This window comes from Camarhynchus parvulus, chromosome 1 (assembly GCF_901933205.1).
Source record: "Camarhynchus parvulus chromosome 1, STF_HiC, whole genome shotgun sequence".
Classification (NCBI taxonomy): Eukaryota; Metazoa; Chordata; class Aves; order Passeriformes; family Thraupidae; genus Camarhynchus; species Camarhynchus parvulus.
This window is the reverse complement of record NC_044571.1, coordinates 112,509,992-112,527,302: the sequence shown is the minus strand read 5'-3', so window position 1 is coordinate 112,527,302 and position 17,311 is coordinate 112,509,992. Positions and strand designations below refer to the sequence as shown.

The window sequence follows — 17,311 nt, the reverse complement described above, 5'->3', positions numbered from 1 at the left end:
CACAGTGAGTTATAATTCAGTACTGATACCTGTTTAACAGAAAGCAGATACAGTTTTGTTTTGCTCCCTAGCTGTTGTGCAAGCTTTACTGGAGAGATAATTAAGAACAAGATATTTAAAACATGCCCAATGGAAACTAAGTTCAGCTATTTTTAATCATAGGGAAGAAGGTATTTTTCTCAAACTCCACATAAATTATTTCCTTGGACTGTGACCAAGAATGAGAGCTTTCAGTAAGAAGTAACATGTTCAGGACTAGAAGATTATGGGATTTTTACTTGGGGGTCTTCTAGTTCAATCAGATGTGTGTCTTTCAAGAGGCTGTTCAAGCATTAAGGTTAAACAGCACAGTGGGATCTTTTGGCTGTTTCAGAGCTTTTAGGGCTGTTTTCTGAAATAGTAGCATTAAATAGGTGCAACTCTTATTAAACCCTGATTCTACAGATTTTATTTTTTCTTAGCAAGCAAATGTAGGATTTCTTAATAGTATCCAAAAGATGCATTTTTAGAAACTACAAACGGTAGTTTCTATCCGGTAACCTGTCAATATGCAAATGATTTTCTTGTATTTGAAGAGTTCCAAATGATACTGCTGTGGTATCTCTGCTCCCCTATGCATATTTGAAGTCTCTGAATAGATTTTTGCGTAAGTCATGGAGTTGAGCAGTGTGGACACATCTTCACAGACTTAAATCTGGCTTTCTGCAGGAGGATTAGCTGAAAAACAAAACCTGAAATGCTTCAGAGGTCAGTCATAAGAAAGAATGTTGATATTCTACCCTAGTGTGAATTTTCCTTACTGCTTTTTTTTTTCCCCTAAATGCCTTAATATTTGAATTTAGTATTTGTTGATTCACTTCAAGAGAAGACTTGTGATCAGACAAGTTTGCAAGTTATTTACTGGGGAGCGTTATTCTCATCTGACAAAAATGCAAAATGTGTTCATTTCATGACAGTAATGCTTCTCCATTGCTGAACTTTTCAGTGGATGTCCCCATGGCAGAAGTCAGGCAGTTTCTGCCAGATAACATTCTTCAGGAATGTTCCAGAGCTGCTTGGCACCACCAACAGGGAAAGTTCAGCCTGGGGCATGTGAAAGGACCCAGGGCTGCTAAACAGGGCTTCAGAGAAGTGACCTGAAAATCTGTTCTAGTTCTGCCTCACACATCTGCTGACCCATGTTAGTTTAGCAGGGCTGAGCAAACCTGGGATTACAAGCAAGTTCTAAGGGCACCATTAATGCTCATGCTGTGAGGTGACAAGAATTTCTTGTGTCCAAGAGAATTGGTGCATTGCTCTTGAAGTAGCTGTGTTCCTTGGGGCTGGAGGGAGGAACCTCACAGAGCTGCAAAACAAATCTGGAAATATTATTAAATATCAGAGAAGTGAGCAGAAAATACTGGAGATTTTTTTTTCTTGTTTAAAGATTAGTCTCACAAAAGACTGGAACGTAAGCAATTGAATCTTAGTTTTGTATCTTCTCTACTGTTGGGCTTGCCTTCAAAGCCTGCTACTGAACAGGCTTGCCAATGATTGTGCTTGATTATACTGGCAATTGGAACACATGCTGGTTTCAAAGAAATGAGGATGTCTTCATGATAGAGATAACCTTGGAAATTGTTGGCTTGGTTTCTTGAGTGTTCCACAACAAGCTCTGTTCATTTACTGAGTCCTTGTTTTGTCCTATGTGTTTGTATATAGGGGCGCATCCTGTTTTTCTTTTGATTGAGATGAAAGCACTTCACTTTCCTTGAAGTTTTTTGTCAGTAAAGAGAGAAAATACCCATTCTTTAGAGTGGAGTAAATGGAATATGTGGACTGAAAGCACTCCAGTGACTTAGTATGGCCCCTACATTCACTGCCCAATGCAGTTATAATGCAAAACCCTTGGTAATTAAGTTTGTTCTTCTTGAAGCATCTTTATCTATAGCCATCTATAGTTGGCAAGTTCAGAAATGCAGTTTTCACATCCTTGTCAAATATATTTTAAGGGTATTGCAAGAGTCTTTGCTTTCTGATAACCTGACTGTGTTGCTTCTCAGAAACAGGGTTATGTGAATCTCACAGTTTAAATGCCAAAAGTCACACTTCCCCATGTGTGACTGGAGAAGTCTTGATAAAGACAATTACCTCAGCACACTGACTAGGGGAATAATAGATCCTGGTAGCTGGACCACCATTAGAATCTGTCATCATGATAAAATATGTCTAGAACTCAAAGATAATGAGTTTGACAGAAATGAAGTTTTTTATGTTATCTTCTCCATTTGAAAAGAAAAAGGCAAGTTGAAAGGTCCACTTGATTAATTGCAAAGCAACCACATAGAATGTTCTTCCACCTGTCTGATAAATGTAACAGTAGACCCAGGAAACATGGAGCCTACATCCAAAAATAAGATTTGGGCTACATAAAGTTAAAAGACATAATTAGATATGTGAAATAGGAAAGTTAATAATGTGGACTTCTCTTGTTTTTAGTTGCACTTGGATTTAATGTCTTCTAATTTGGCTTTGTTGGATTGTTTTATGTCTTCCCCAGTCCCCAAATTACTAAAGCCTCCTGTTCATTTTAATTTCTGCTTTTGTTCACTATTTCTTAGTTATTCAGCACTTTTATTAAAATGCCTGTCAGCCAAGGCTCTATTTGATCTTTGATACAATTTGCCTCCTCACCTTGATTTTAGTATCTTCTAGAGAAGAGGACTTGCAGGCAATCAAGGAACAGAATCCTCTCTTTAAGAGCACTTTGATATCTGTGATCTGTGTTGTGGCTCATGCTGCCTTCTTTACCTCTGCTGAAACTGCTGGATTTTTGTTTGTTAGTGTGTTTTTTTGGTTTTGGGAGGGTTTCTTTGTTTGGGTTTTTTAAAATGATTGCACCAAAAATAAGGGTAGGCTTGTTTTCCTGACCCTTAGCTATGAGCCAGTTGAGGGCGCTGGGTAGACTTTGAGGCAATGTGTCCCAAGGGAATTTCATGTTACATGTAATCCTAAACATTTTTTTAAATTATTATTTCTTATTCATTTCCAAGCTGCAATGGAATTGCATTACAGCTCTGTCATGTTGTGCCAAGAAACCCATCTAACTTTTTTCCGAGCACAATGGCAATGAGTAAATCTTGGAGTCATACTCTGGATTTTGATTACTGCTTAAGCAACAAAAAATTAGTGAGACATATATGCTATTTAAGTGGATATAGTTTAAAATCCTTACAGTAGTCTTTGGGGAAAACTGGTGTTTTGAGCTGAAATTCAGTTTGTGCTCTCTCATGTTCTCACAAGGAAAGAAGGCACTTGTTTGGTGGCGTTTTGAAATCTTGCCCTGTTACTCAGAGTTGTATCTGAGGTTACTAAAGTAGGACATCTTGCTGTAAGTTACATTTAGTTTCTCCTTTGTTTGTAAAGTTTCCTTTAACTTAAATACCTTGTAAACAAACATATTTAAACCAAGGATTATAAGACACAAGGTAGTTGGATGAAAATATCCTCTTAAGCATCTCTGTTGTAAGATAAGTCCTTGGAAAAACATACTTAAAAATAGTTGTAAGTTCAAGTTTCTGTTTGTGGAAAGTATGGGAGTAGTTCAACAAGAAAATACCAAAGGCACAGAGCTTCCTCTGCCTAAAAATATGCCACAGATGAAATGATAGTGCAAAATCAGTAACAGTTTGAGCAAAGGGGATGATCACAACTCCTCTCTGGGCAATCTGTGCCAGAGCCTCCCCACCTTCACAGTAAAGAATTTTGTCCTAACATGTGATGTAAATCTTTCTTCTTGCCTTTAAAACACTTCTGCCTTGTCCTATCACTGTGTAAAACCTGCCACAAGACTTCCCCAGAGAAACCAAAATTACCAGAATGTGCAAGAATAGAAATGCTGCATTTGAAGTAATGTAGCTTTGGAATTCTCTAATTAGTGTGAAATGGATTGTGGGAGGTAGAGAAATGTGGATATTGAGTAAAACCAAGAAATTCAAATACAGTAAAGCAGACCTGAGTATTCAAAGAATTTGTAAGGTGGGGAAGAATTAGGCCCAAGTTGCTGGCAAAGTGTAGCCAAATCATGCTGCTCTGGAGTGAGTTTTCCAAGAGACATGGAGAGAGGGAGAAGACTCAAGATGTTCTTGAGCCTTTAACCACAAATCTGTAACACAGTCACGTTGTAGGAAATGTATCTGTCTTGCATTGGTGTTTTTTTATTTTTGAAGTATTTGGTTCAAAAATACAAAGACTGAATCAGCTGTAAACCTGAGCTTGTTCCCTGGAGTTTGGAAGTCTTTGGTATGATTGTGTGGCTGTAGATGTAGACTTGAGGAAAAGCACCTCCCAGCATTTCCATGTCTGCAGACATTCCTGCTGATGCTCTGGGCAAGAGAAGGTGAGGAGTTCATGCTTTTGCACTGACATAATTCCCAGTGAGGGTGATGGACACTGCACCTCACTGACAAAACAATGATCTCACTCTGCAAGTCACTTAGTCTGCCGCTAATTCTCTGTAATTGGTAAGAACTTCATGTTTTGATGGTGATTTTTTTCACCTATTTACCCAGAGATCTGCTGTCAGTAGTGCTCTTCAAGAATCCTCACAAATCTAGGAATAAAGTCACGATCTCCTCTGCCTAAAGACCGCTTAATTAAGGACCAAATATTGATATATTTTAAAGCAGTACTTGAAAATAAAATAGGAGCAAGAGAAAGGGCTGCAGCAGGAGAGAGTACAGGTGGAATTGTTTCCATTTAATAGAATATATAGTTTGAACTCATACTTAACAGCTTTGTATTGCTCTAAGAAGTGTGAGAAATTTGTCTTCTTGACAGTAGAAGTGCAGACTCAGAATTTGTGCTATGCACCATCTCACCTGCTTTACATTCCCATTTCATCTCTATCAGACCACAGAGCTGCCTATCACAGCCTTGGAACTCATCTGTAATAAATGTAAGGCAGGTTTTTTAAAAAAACATACAAGCAATTTGACTATACTGAATTTGCATATGGCTTGATATATCAAGGGGAAACAGAGTATAAGAAACCAATTCACTTTTATTTTTTTTAATCTTGTCCAAAAATATGTTATTATGTCACTTATTGTTACTTGTTTTGGAATTGCACATCTGGAAGCTGAACATAACTTGCTTTAGGTGAGCTCAGCCGTCGTTGGCTGCAGCCTGTTTGACTAAGAGGTGGGATTGAACTGATAGCAGAGCAATGTGTCACAAAACGTTTTCAGTAAATAGGAATATGAATCAGACCTGTGGTGAGAATGAGGCCACTTAAGAAAATGAAACTAATTATAATTGCTGTTCTTATGACCAGAATACAAAAGCTAATATGAGACTAAAGTTGCCTAGAGATATTGTAAACAGAAGGAGTTTAGAATCTTGGTTTTAACTGTTCTATTATTTAAAAGTGACCTAGAGGAACTGTCTAGGGAAAACGTTGACTTATTGAAATGTCTCCTACGGCTCCCTGAAGTTGCATGAAAGCAGGCCAATAACCTTGTAGCACTTTATTCACCTTTTTCTCATTATAGTTTACCATAATATTCAAAGTATTGTTTTGCATGAGAATTGAAGGCATGAATTGAAATTAAGTCCCTTAATTTGAGAAAGAGCCACCTGTTAGCCATCAAAATTTACTGATAGGTTTGTCATTATTGTCAGCAACCCAGAAGGGGCAAGGGCTTGAAATGCTAAAGAAGAATGTGCTTTAAGATCTGCTAACACTTCCATTTGGAAGGCAATCTGCAAAATATCATCTGATAGAGCAGGCTCAGAACTTCATTAGGAGTTCCTTCTGTGGGCCACTGGAAGCTCTTGGTCTGTTCTTCTGTTTGTTTGTTAAAAGTATGAAGAATTATATTTTCCATGACTTCCTCAAAAACCTCGTGAACTACCAGTAATTGAAGAAGGAGGAGCAAGAAAAACAAGCAGACACTTATTTTCGCCTGTGTGTGGGTCAGGAGTTTGACTTTCACGCATGTTAATGCACGCAAAGCATAAAGAAAGTTTTTCAGGCTGCATATGCTGAGGCCTCACTTCTTTGGAATAAAACATCCTTGTGATGGCTGTCCACAGGATTGCTCAAGATAAAGGTTAATAGATGAGAGATAAAAATTCCAAAGGGAAAAATGGTAGAGCAGCATTTTTTACATAGAAGATTCACAGTAGAGTGAAGAATATGGCATCGTTCTTTCCCCTTGTTTGGACTGCTGTTAATTTCAAAGATTCTGGCTTTGTTTTCCCAGCTAATTCCATCCCTTAAAGCTAAGACTTCTTGAAGTAGTCTTAAAGACTAATCTTGATCGTAGGTAAACCATTCTCATAAAGATTCATTTTCCTATAGCTGCTTTTAATCATGGAGATTGTTCTGATGCTGTAATATTTTGACCTCAGGGATGCTTAGCTCTTCATTAATTTTGATGGACACTATGCAGTTCTGACACAAAATTTTGGGGTTGTGATCACTGATTCTAAATAAATATAACACCCAAAGTAGCATATCTGAGACATTTTTACAGATCTTGTAGTGCAAAGTAAACTTTTAACATTGGTTTGGTTTCTGTTGGGGTTTTTTTCCTCTCTTTGGTCAGTAATTGAGATGTTATAGACAGGTCAAGGAACTTCCATAGCATTCAGATTTTGTTTTTCTCTAGCAGAAGTGGCTTCTAAGAGAAATATTGTCACTGAGCTGTAGACATCAGTTGTGCCAATGCACACATAACACTCCCTTTCCACATTGTTTCCCGTGACTCTTAATGTTGAAAAGCTCTCCAGTTGCTTAGAAAAATCCCACTTGATCTAACAGCAGTAGGTGCCAACTATTTCTTGCATGAGGTACATTTGTTACAATAAGACAATTCATATATAGTTTATGTGAAACTGAAATAAGCCAAGCATGATTTTATAGATGAAAGCTTCTTACTCAGCGAACTTAATATGATAAACTAACATCCACTCTGCTGTGCTTTCAAGTATGTTTTGATATATACCTCCTGCAGGTTTTTAAACATGAAAAATTGCTATATATGAAGTTCAGCTGACTTGGAAAATTAAAATCAAGGTCTGTCTTTTAAGATAACTGATGTATTCCCTAAAGAAGGGGTTTTTTTGCATAAAACTTGCCTCAAACGCTGGTGTTCCTGTGCAAGAGCAGCAGAGCTGTGAGTCCATATTCACCCACAGAAATACCTAACTCTTTGCAAGGCAGACATATATTATTTTTATGTCTTGACACTTAGGCACATTTCCATTCTAAATCCCACTACAAAGCCTTTTTCTGATATTTGCAAATTTAGAAACATTAAGTAAGAGAAGAGTATTTACCTCTGAATCCTGTGCTGGTGGCTTTTACCCTTTATACAGGAACTCCTGAGGTTAAGCTTCAGTATAATCCCAAAAAACATTTTTCCAGAATATTCCCTAGGCAACTTGTCTTGAATAACATTCCATGAAGTATTTCCTTCATTCCTCCTGCTTCTAATTCTTCTGTCGTCCGTCCAAGTGTGATCATCCTCAGGAGTGGTAGGTAGAGTGAGAGAGAAACTGCCTTTTGCAACTGCAGGAGACAGGCAAATTGATTACTTTGTGCCTGGGGAATCTGGTTGTGCCTGTTTGAAAGCCAGCCCTGCTGGGAGGCGGATCCCTCGCAGTGCCAGGAGCAGGAAGTGCCTTGCAGCAGCTCCCTTTAGGAGCTGCAAGTGGTGGAGCACTGCTCACCTTGGAAGCTCAAGTGTAACTGCAGCCTTTGCTTTCTTCTGCACCAAAGCATGGAGGGAAAAGGAATTATTGAGGGCAGGTGCATCTGTTCATAGGGATAAAAATAGCCCCTGTAGAATAATGTGGTTTACTATAGTATCTTGAAAATACTTGAAGTCTGATTAGAAGTTTGACCTAAAGTCTGAAGCAGGCAGGGGTGTCCTGTGGTAGATGGACCTCAGCAAAACCACTTCAGTTCCTGGGGAGAATAGGCAGAGAGCTGCTTTTCTGGGTACAGCACCTCAGCCATGTTTTTGCCAGGATTGCTGCAGAGAAAGTGGAAGCTAATTGACCAGAAAGACAAATACGACACCTTTCAAGGTGTTAGAGGTTAAAAATCAGCAGCTACTGTGAGCTGTGTGATGTTAGTGTCAAACTGCCACTGAGTTATGCAGCTTACCAGCATTTCATTCTGCTTCAGCTGTGCTTTGTAGGCTGTGCAGAGCAAAAATAGTGCAAATAGTGCAGTTATTTAATCTTCAGGTGAGAGAGAAATAGGCTGTGGCAACAAGCACTGCTCAGAAATATTTCCTTCAATTAGCTCTAGATGAATTGACAGCACTGCTGAGGAATGCTTTTTGAGACTAAGAGGCAGCACAGTAGGATTTTCAGACTGTAACAAAATAGGTTACATGGGGGAGAAAAAGTGGAGGTAATTTTTTTCCAGTCTTTTAATTAACTTTTTCGCATTGCATCTCAGTTTTTCTCTGGTTTAGCTTTGGTTTCATAGCTAAATACTGAGAGGACAGGTCTTGTTCTAGTTGGTTGGTGAAAAGCAGTGCCAGAGTATTATAAACATATTGCAAATATCACAGGTTCTGTCTATGCTTTGAGCAGCAGTTTGGGAATCCCGGCACTTAATCATACAAAGTTCTCGCAGAAGTTCTCTCTTTAAGAAATGGGAATTCATTATCAAGGAAGGGCAGGGAAGAGCTTTATGCTCTTACCAGCTCTGCTGGCCAAGCCAGCAAAGTTCTAATTATCAGTAAGATGTAGGGATTTTTATCCCCAGGATGATGATGATGATAAATAAGTGAATGGTTTGGACCACAAATAGTTAAGAATGGTGAAGATTGAGAGAGACTGGACATTTGAGAAGCTGCTTTTCTATGGTCTCCTTCATAAACAAATTCTTCTTGAAAAGGAAGATGAAAGATTAGATAATGAGTCATAGCTCATGAGGGTAATGGTGACAAGGAATGTGGGGTTTTGGGCTGTAGATGCACCATAGCTTTACTTCTAATGTTTTTGATGCTGAAAAATCTCTTGGGAGTAAAATAATTAAGAATTGAAGCTCTCATACTGGGATTCTGGAGAATAGGGACAAGTAAGGTCTTTGATCAAATTAAAGTGCTGACAAGTTCTGGTAACTATGGAGTGAATTCTTACCACTGTTACTTCCCAGCAAGGAATTAACATTAATTCAAAGTACAAGCTTTGGCCTAAGTTCCCTAAAAGCCATTTGAGTTAATGATAATGACTTGAGATTTCAGGAGGAAGGCTATGATGTCTGGTTCCAAGACCTTCTGCCCTGAGCTCACGGATGCCAAATATTTGTCTTCTTATCCAAAAAATTCAATCAGAGTTCTCATGAAATGTTGCTAAATTTCAGAGGAACATTATTTTAGTGGAATTCCTTTATTAGAGAGAAGCAAGTACAAATTTCATATTTTCTAATGCTGTGCAGCACTTACCTTGGATTATTAATGTTGTAGAAAGTGCAAAATAAGGTTGGATTGTAATTTTATACTCCTAAATGAATGTCTGTCTTCTAGTCCTGTTTCCTACCATATATAAGTGACAAGACGATGATCTTCATCTTAGAGAATGCTTACTTTGTGAGTTATGTGGGAGTCTTTTGCTTTGCTCTATTTAATAAAATATAGTTTTTAGAGCCATTCATGCAAGTTCTCCCCTCTACACTTCAAGCTTTACTCAGGAAGAGTAAGTTCAAAACATTGTTAAGGATCAGAGAGAAATGCTGGGTAGCAGGCAGAGCTGAGATGATCCTGAAGCACTTTTAAACAGGGAGATGCTCACAGTTTGGGAAGTTGCAGAACTGTGAACTTTCCTCCAGAGGCTCCAAGACGTAAAGCAGTATGGTCTCTTATGTCCATTTTCTTAACTGTAAATATAATTACTTTCTCTAGAAATAATATTAATTTATTAGTAAACACCTTGGTGATTATCTAACAGTATTTGATTAAAATGGTGCATAGACTAACATGCTTATTGAGTAGAAGAAATTATTAAAGTTGAAACAAGGAATTTAATCTTTTCTTTCTCAGTCTTCTTCCTAGTTTTGTCACCAAATCACTTTTGGAGATGTAAGAGCCTCTCTTGTGTCAGGATGCTGAGTGTTTCTTTTGATCTTCTTTCTAGGCTGGCAAATAAGCAGGACAGAGAAGGAGCTCTGTCAGAAGCAGATGTGATTGAGTCCTTATCTCTGGAAAGGCTGGTTAATGAACACAAGTGTCTCTGTCAAATTGTAAGTAGATTTTAAGATGCTGTATTTTCTCATATCTGGGTCAAGCTTTCATTAAGGTAGGAAATTAGACTACATGGCATAAAACTGAAATTTAGATGTTGTATTCGTTGTCCTGTTAAGGAAAAACCTAGCAGAAAGTCATTGTGGGAGGAGCCAAAACCAGGAATCTTTATGAAATCTGCTTAATATTGGTCAATATTTCAGCTAATATATCCAAATTAGTAGTCCCTGAAGTTTTTCTTTAGGCCTTTGTTTTAATCTCCCAGTGCCTTAGATAGGGCTTTACTTCCACAATCTTTTCCTGATGGCAATAAAAAGCATTTTGAAAGATAATGAGGGTTATGGTGTTATTAACCAAGATAAGAAGGCAGTTTTGCAAAACCATTTAAGCTTTGGATTTTAAAATTAAAAAATAATTTTAATTCATTAGGGAGATTTGCAAAATTTATAGAGCACTACATACTGCTATTATTTTCTCTAATAGCTGAGTTAGAGCAGGGCATAGCTCTATTATGTCATGATTATCTGAGTGTTTTTCTTCTGTTAGTGCACTTTACACTATGCACATATAGCAATCATAAAAGCTAAATTTGCAAGTTCATCTTTGGTTTTTTTCCCAAGGAGCTTCTGTGCCAAAAATATTTTCTTGAAAACCATTCAGTAAAAAATTACCTGAAGGATACTAGTGTATTCCAATACATCTGAATTGCTTAATTTCTGACATGCTGTTCTTGTTCTTTATTTATATTTTGTGTGCAATTAAGAAAGACACCAGATCACACTCTTAAGACTGTTTCATGCTCTAATGGACACTTTCTTTACCAGGCTCTTCCAAGATAAACCTGGTCCCAAATTCCTTCAGTAGGAGGACTCCTGGGGTCAGTTTAAACAGAGGCGTTGTGAAACAAGATGGAAAGTCAGGCAATGACCACAAAACCTTTTGTTTCTTCTTGTAGTTAGTTTTCCACTAGATCTTTACATTTCACCACAAAGTATTAAAGCAAAATGGAGGAGTAATGTGTCTTGCTGTTGGACAGAGTCAGTGACAATGACCTTCCTCTTTTTCTTATTTAATGTCTGTATATTCCATTTTTCTAAATTTTTATATTTTGTAACCAAACTGCAGCAACAATAATCTTGGTGCAAACTGAGAAGAGCATTGCCCCAGTGCTGGCCAGTGTTTGATCTCAGTTTTCTGAGAGAAACAAGTTGTATACATCTTCTATACATCTCCTTCCTGAGTAGGTTCTGCTGGAAGGTATTGCAGGGTTCCATAGTGAAAGGGACTCATATTTGAACCTTAATTTAAATATAACTGGTCAGTTGTTTTCTTTTTCTGTTGCAAATTTGACGTTCCATATCTGACTGTGGTGCCATATAAATCCACGTGAGATGAGAGAGCACTGAGAGTTTTTCAGATGTCGGCATTGGAGAGTCTCTTTTAATCTTCATAAACACAAATCCTGAACACGATCAGTGTGAAATATCATCTCTGCAAGTCATACACAGAGCTGAATCTATTCGGTTGTTATTCAGATAATGTTTTAAAAGACACATACAGTGTTCCAAAACAATCTGGAAAACAGTTCCCTGGAGATTCTGAGAGAATATTGTTTCCATGTTCCAAGCTTGAGTCAAGCCCTGCCTCTTTTCTCCCAATTAAAGCCTATTTTACTTGTCCTCCTGACATGAAAAATTAAGAGGAAATTATTCTTTTACTATCTGCAGTTTCATCTTATGTTTTTGAAGGCTATTATCCTATCTCCCTGAAGTGCTTTAATCTCAAGAAAGGCACTCTTGGACCTTCAATGTTTTCTTACCAGATGTGTTTTCAGAACTATTTCAGAACTGTTTTCTCAATGAGGTTTGCATTTCTCTTTCAACAGATTTGCCTAGATCATGTTTCTCTCACTTGCTGCTGAGAGTATAATGACAAAAAGTATTACTCCAATTGAATTGCAGTGCCTGTTCTGATGTGAAAAATTGGTTTGACAGCTTTTCTGTCGCATTCACAGGAGATTTTATTTACCCCTGAGGTGCTTATGAACATGTTGAACTTTTCTTCATTAACTGAAGCAAAGCTGATTCTCTTTCATCTCAGATTTTTCCATTTTGATTGATAAATCTAGCATGGACTATTTATAACCCATAATTCTCAGTGTTTTACAAGCTTCACAGTCAACAGTAATTGTTCAGCTAATTTCTTGTTTCCAGTCAAGGAATGTGTTCTGAACTGCAAATTTTTCCCTCCTTTTCCATGTATTTACAGGAGCCTTGCTCAGCGATCATGGGCTGTGGGAAAAAAATTGACAAATCAATCAAAAAGGGATTATTTTGGCTTCTCCATATCATAGCAAAAGATTTTGATGCCTTAAGTGAGCGCATCCAGAAAGACACTACGGAGCAGAAGGCACTCGAGGAGCAGAAGAAACTGGAACGAGCTGAGCGAGTCAGGAGGATACGGGAGCAGAGGTGTTTTCCTGTGATCCCCGCTCCATCCCTTCCCCCCTTCTCTGAGATATTTGGGTCATTCCTGTGCGTGGATTTTATGGGAACCAGGCTATCCAGGATTTAAAGCTTACAACCCAAAAGTCTTAAAGTTTTTGCTTCTTCATCCCCTTTATTTGATTTGCTGCATGCTGGAACTGTACTTTGAATGAGAATTGCAAGGTAGTTGTGGGATAAATTTGACCTTACTAATATAATTTCACAGAAGGCTGGCCTAAAAAATTCCTGTGATTTAATCTGAAGTTACCTTCTAAAATAAAGTATTAAGTTAGACTCTTTAACCCATATGTGAGATATGAAAATTTATTCAATACTATGCTTAATAAACTTCAGGATATCGAGCAGGTGAGGCATGGAGGAACTAAAGCTGATGCAGTGAGGAAAAGCAGGATAACTGATTTATTACTCCCCTTCAAATCCCTTTCTGGTCTTTAGCAGCCTGCTGTGGTGCCTGTGAAGAGCTGATGTGAATCATTTTACTGGGGCATTCTTAAAATATTTGCTGAGCACCCCTGTCCTCTCCTCTGCCTTATAAAAGCAGAGAACTTTGAGTCTCAATTACTATGAGAAGTAGCTAGGAAGTATCTTAGACTATATTCTGGATGTTTTGGCTTAAATAAGCAAGTACTAAAGTATATTTTAAACAGCTGCAACTTGACGTGGTCTTCATATACATTTCACAAATTTCTAAAAACTTGGTTTGCTCCTAATCTGCCACATGTCTCTGCACACACAAAACCTCCTCACCACGTTGGATTATATTGGGTTTATGCCACATTGAGAGGTGTAGTGGGGAGGGCTGACATTTGTTCTCTGTAAAATTTATGACTTCTTCATAATTATTTATTCATTCTCCCTCTTTTCCCTTCCCTTGCCCTCAAAAAACACCCCCAAAACCAAACACCAAAACCACTGAAACAACACAAACCCAACAACAATGCCAAAGGGAAAAAGAAGAAGGAAGTGCACCTGAGGAGGAAGACCCTGAGCCTGGGAAATGTGGAAACCCCTTCCAGCCTATATCTGCTGTAATCTCTGAGGTAGGAGAATATGTGGAAATCTAGAACTGTTTAGAACTACCACTAACAAATGTCTGAGAGGCAATGAGAAAAAGGAAAGAGTTGTTCTAAGTCTGTCTGCACAGCACTTCTTTAATTCTTACTTTAATCTTGGCAGCCTTGTTTTCTGTGCATTGAGTCAATGTTTTCATGATAAGATAACCCATATTATTGATTAGGGAACAAAAGTTTTGTAGACACAGTAAAATAAATGTAAACACATGACTGAAAACATTTCCTAATTAAACTCCTGGGATTCAGGAGTGGAAAATATTCAAGGTCTATTAGTTTCTTCTGAGGTGTTTTAGTGATGTGGTTGAGTCATATCAAATCTTCCTGACTTCTTCAGTTACTCAGATTTGTGAGCATAACCTCTTTTCAGTTGAAAATAGACTCTTGAAAATGTTTTATTAATTTTTAAATATGAAAATCACATTCATATTGAAGTTTCCTTAACCTGCATTTCTGAGTTCATATTTTTTTATTCAGTTGCCTAGAGATAACACAATCTAAAGAAACATGTAAACTTTTCCACTAAGTAATTAAAACATTTGCTTTTTTCCAAGACAAAAGCACCCATATCCACAGAACATGTCAAGGCGGCTACATGCACAATAATCCATTAAGCAATAACATCAAAAACAAGAAAATAAAGGTGCAGCTGTGAATATTGCAGAGATGGTGATTTAGTGACACAGAATAGTGAAGCAGCCAGTTATTGAGGCTATATGCCACAATAGGTATTTATCCAAACTGGGATAGCATTTTCTGGAGACTTAGGCTCTGTGCATCTGTGTTTTTAACTCGCACATTAAAAAAAGTAATTGAGGAGAAAGTAAGTAGAAGGTTGTTTCAGGTTTTTTTTTAATAGGACCAAAAATAAAACAGGCAATAAATCTACAGATCCTTTTGTTTTCCCTCGCCCTTTCTCTGGATAGGATATTGGAAATATCATTTCTTCATCTATTTGAAAATAAATTCTATGTTAAATTTAGGATATTTGGGGAATATTTTCATTTTAATAACCTTTCTGTCTTACTAGTCAGTTTACAGCATTAGAAGTCATTTTAAAAAAATTCTTGTCCTTTTTGTTAGAATGAAAAACAGCTGGAAAAGGAAAAGAAGAGACAAAAGTTGGAGACTGAGAAGGCTACAATTGTCTTGAAATCCCAAGCAGAGCAGGACCACTTATCAAGTAGCAGTAGCCAAAACACAAATGACAGCAGGCTGGAAAGGTGCAACTCTACAACTGCCCAGCTTTTGCAGCATGCAGAAGAGAGTGACCAACAAGCCTCAGAATGCCTTGACTCAGGTAAAACTGCTGCCTTTTAAATCATTCCATGTGATTTTTCACATGCTTCTTCCTTCTGTCCATGTTATTTGTCATGATACCACATACCAGTGTCATCTATTGGGAACGCAAGAATGCAGGAGTAGGTTACATAAATTGAATTTCTTCATGGAAATTTCTTCATAGAGTTAGCGTATATTTTATGCCCACAGTTTATTTTCTATAGCAAAATGTTGTGTGATTTCCATTTCCCATAAATTTATGTTTAAGTTTGGACTTGGAAGGTCTAAGTTTGGACTTGGAAGGTCTGATGTATCTCCCCAACAATTGTATTAGAATCTTATATAGGATATTACCTGAATATAACTGTAGGATATATAATGTTGTTTTTTTTCTGTTGGATGTAGACAACAATAAGAAAAAAAGTAAAAAACCAAAATTAAAAAGGGGCCACAGAGTAGAACCTGTTAATGCAGAGGACTCTCTTCCCAAGAATCCTACACCACCAGCCGCCCTTCCACCAGGTAAGTGTAAAAACAGTAATTGATGTCTCAATTTGTAGTTTGTAATCCTTTAAAAGTCTCACTTGTGAATGATGAAATGGGTCTGGTTTTCATACAGAGAGGAGCTACTAAACCTTCCTGTTTAGAAAATCTTTAATAGAGTTTCCCACTTCATGATATGAATTTCCAGCAGTATTTATTTGACCTCTTCCATGAGGAAAACATCAGTTTCCCAAAAAAAGAGCCAGAAACTTGATTACTCACTGAAGTAATTAAAAATAACAATGTTTTTAAGATTAATCAGTTTATTTTTTGAAGTATTTCATTATTCTTCACTGTGGATGCAATGTAGTGCATAGCTTGGGCATTTCTAAATGTTTTGATTTCTCCCAAGGACATGTGGGGTCTGTACAGCTCAGAATAATCCAGTGCAGTCATGGAATGCTCTGACAGTTTTTGTTTTCCTGTAGTTGGATGGGGAACTCCCAAACTCAATAGACTTGGAAAACTTGAGCCTCTTGGCGAAACACATCATCCTGGTAATTGAAAGTATTTGGAGCTTTGTACCTTTTTAAACCATTCTCCATTGTCCATTCACTTCATTCTTTGTCTGTTTTTCATTTCTAAATTCCAATTTTCATGGACCAAAAGCTTTCCCTTTTGCGTAGTAGAAAGCATCTTTTTGATTTTTTTCAAGTCTGATTTTTTTATTAGGAAAAACAATGAGTTCTCTCCAATTTCCTCATAAAGTTTAAAGTGGCATGGGATATCAGAAATTGTTAATGATCTGAAGTTATTTGCACCTAAAAATTATAAAGTGACACTTTGCAAAGAGTAATGGGGCCAGTTACTTGAGTCCAAATACATACTGCATTTAAAATGAAAATTTTTAACTGGAAATATCCAGGTGCAGTAAGCAGTCTTGATTTCTTGCTTCAATAATGACTATTTTCTATTTTTGGAAGATTGTGGAAGACTTTTTCCTATGTTGATATTACATTTTTTCCTGAGTTTGACATGATAGCCTCTTCCTTTTTCTTACATTTTTATTTTTCAAATTTTGAAAAGTGAATTTGGAGACATCTGGAACACAAGAACAAGGAGCTTTTCTGCCACAGAACCAAAAGATGCCTGAAGAAGGCGAAATAAGATTTCTAAATCCAAAATATTTATTTCTCACAGGAAGGAAATTCATGTGCATAAAATGTGATTTGTAATGTTGATCCTAAACCCATCTTGCTCTTTTCTTTTTAAAGGCAAATAGAGAGAAGGTGACAAGAAATTAAAGCCAGATGAAGAGGTAGGGAGAGGAAGAAAAGGAACTCAATTTTTATCTGTGCCTAATGGAGGTGTTGCATTCTGTAGGAAGAGCATGGGTGGGACAAAGAGGAAAAAAACCTGCCTAAGCTAGGTGTTAATTTGTAAAATAAGTACAATTATTAAATAATTTTGGAAGCTGAAAATGGCTAATATGTTGGTAGGGAAATTATCTCTTGACCAGAGGTGTAAGAGCAAACTTGAAGCACTCAGAATATATAGCTGAATTCAAGGCATTGCCTACTCTTTGGGAGATTTACTCTTATTTCCAGGAATTTTGAACCACTCACAAGATTCACACTTGCAAATCCTAGCAAGAAAACTGCTATTAGGAAGGCACTATTTATAAATGAAAAAAGTTCTTCACATTCATAGCCCAGCACTTGCAAAC

General features: G+C 37.3%; 1 protein-coding gene across 4 annotated transcripts in view; it reads left to right on the top strand.

Annotated features, from left to right (window-relative positions):
* The window catches only part of ARL13B (ADP ribosylation factor like GTPase 13B), a 33,532-nt gene that overhangs the window by 12,375 nt on the left and 3,846 nt on the right, over positions 1-17,311 (top strand). For 2 of the 4 annotated variants that reach the window (XR_004060870.1, XM_030951875.1), the window contains exons 5-10: positions 10,138-10,243; positions 12,513-12,715; positions 13,698-13,791; positions 14,905-15,121; positions 15,508-15,624; positions 16,860-16,903. Coding sequence is in view for 3 of the 4 variants with exons in the window: in XM_030951875.1 (XP_030807735.1) it covers positions 10,138-10,243; positions 12,513-12,715; positions 13,698-13,791; positions 14,905-15,121; positions 15,508-15,624; positions 16,860-16,867 (745 nt within the window). In the remaining variant the exon portion in view is untranslated. Of the gene's footprint in view, positions 1-10,137; positions 10,244-12,512; positions 12,716-13,697; positions 13,792-14,904; positions 15,122-15,507; positions 15,625-16,073; positions 16,143-16,859; positions 16,904-17,311 lie in introns of all 4 variants that reach the window. The other 2 variants (XM_030951857.1, XM_030951867.1) reach the window with 2 other exon arrangements.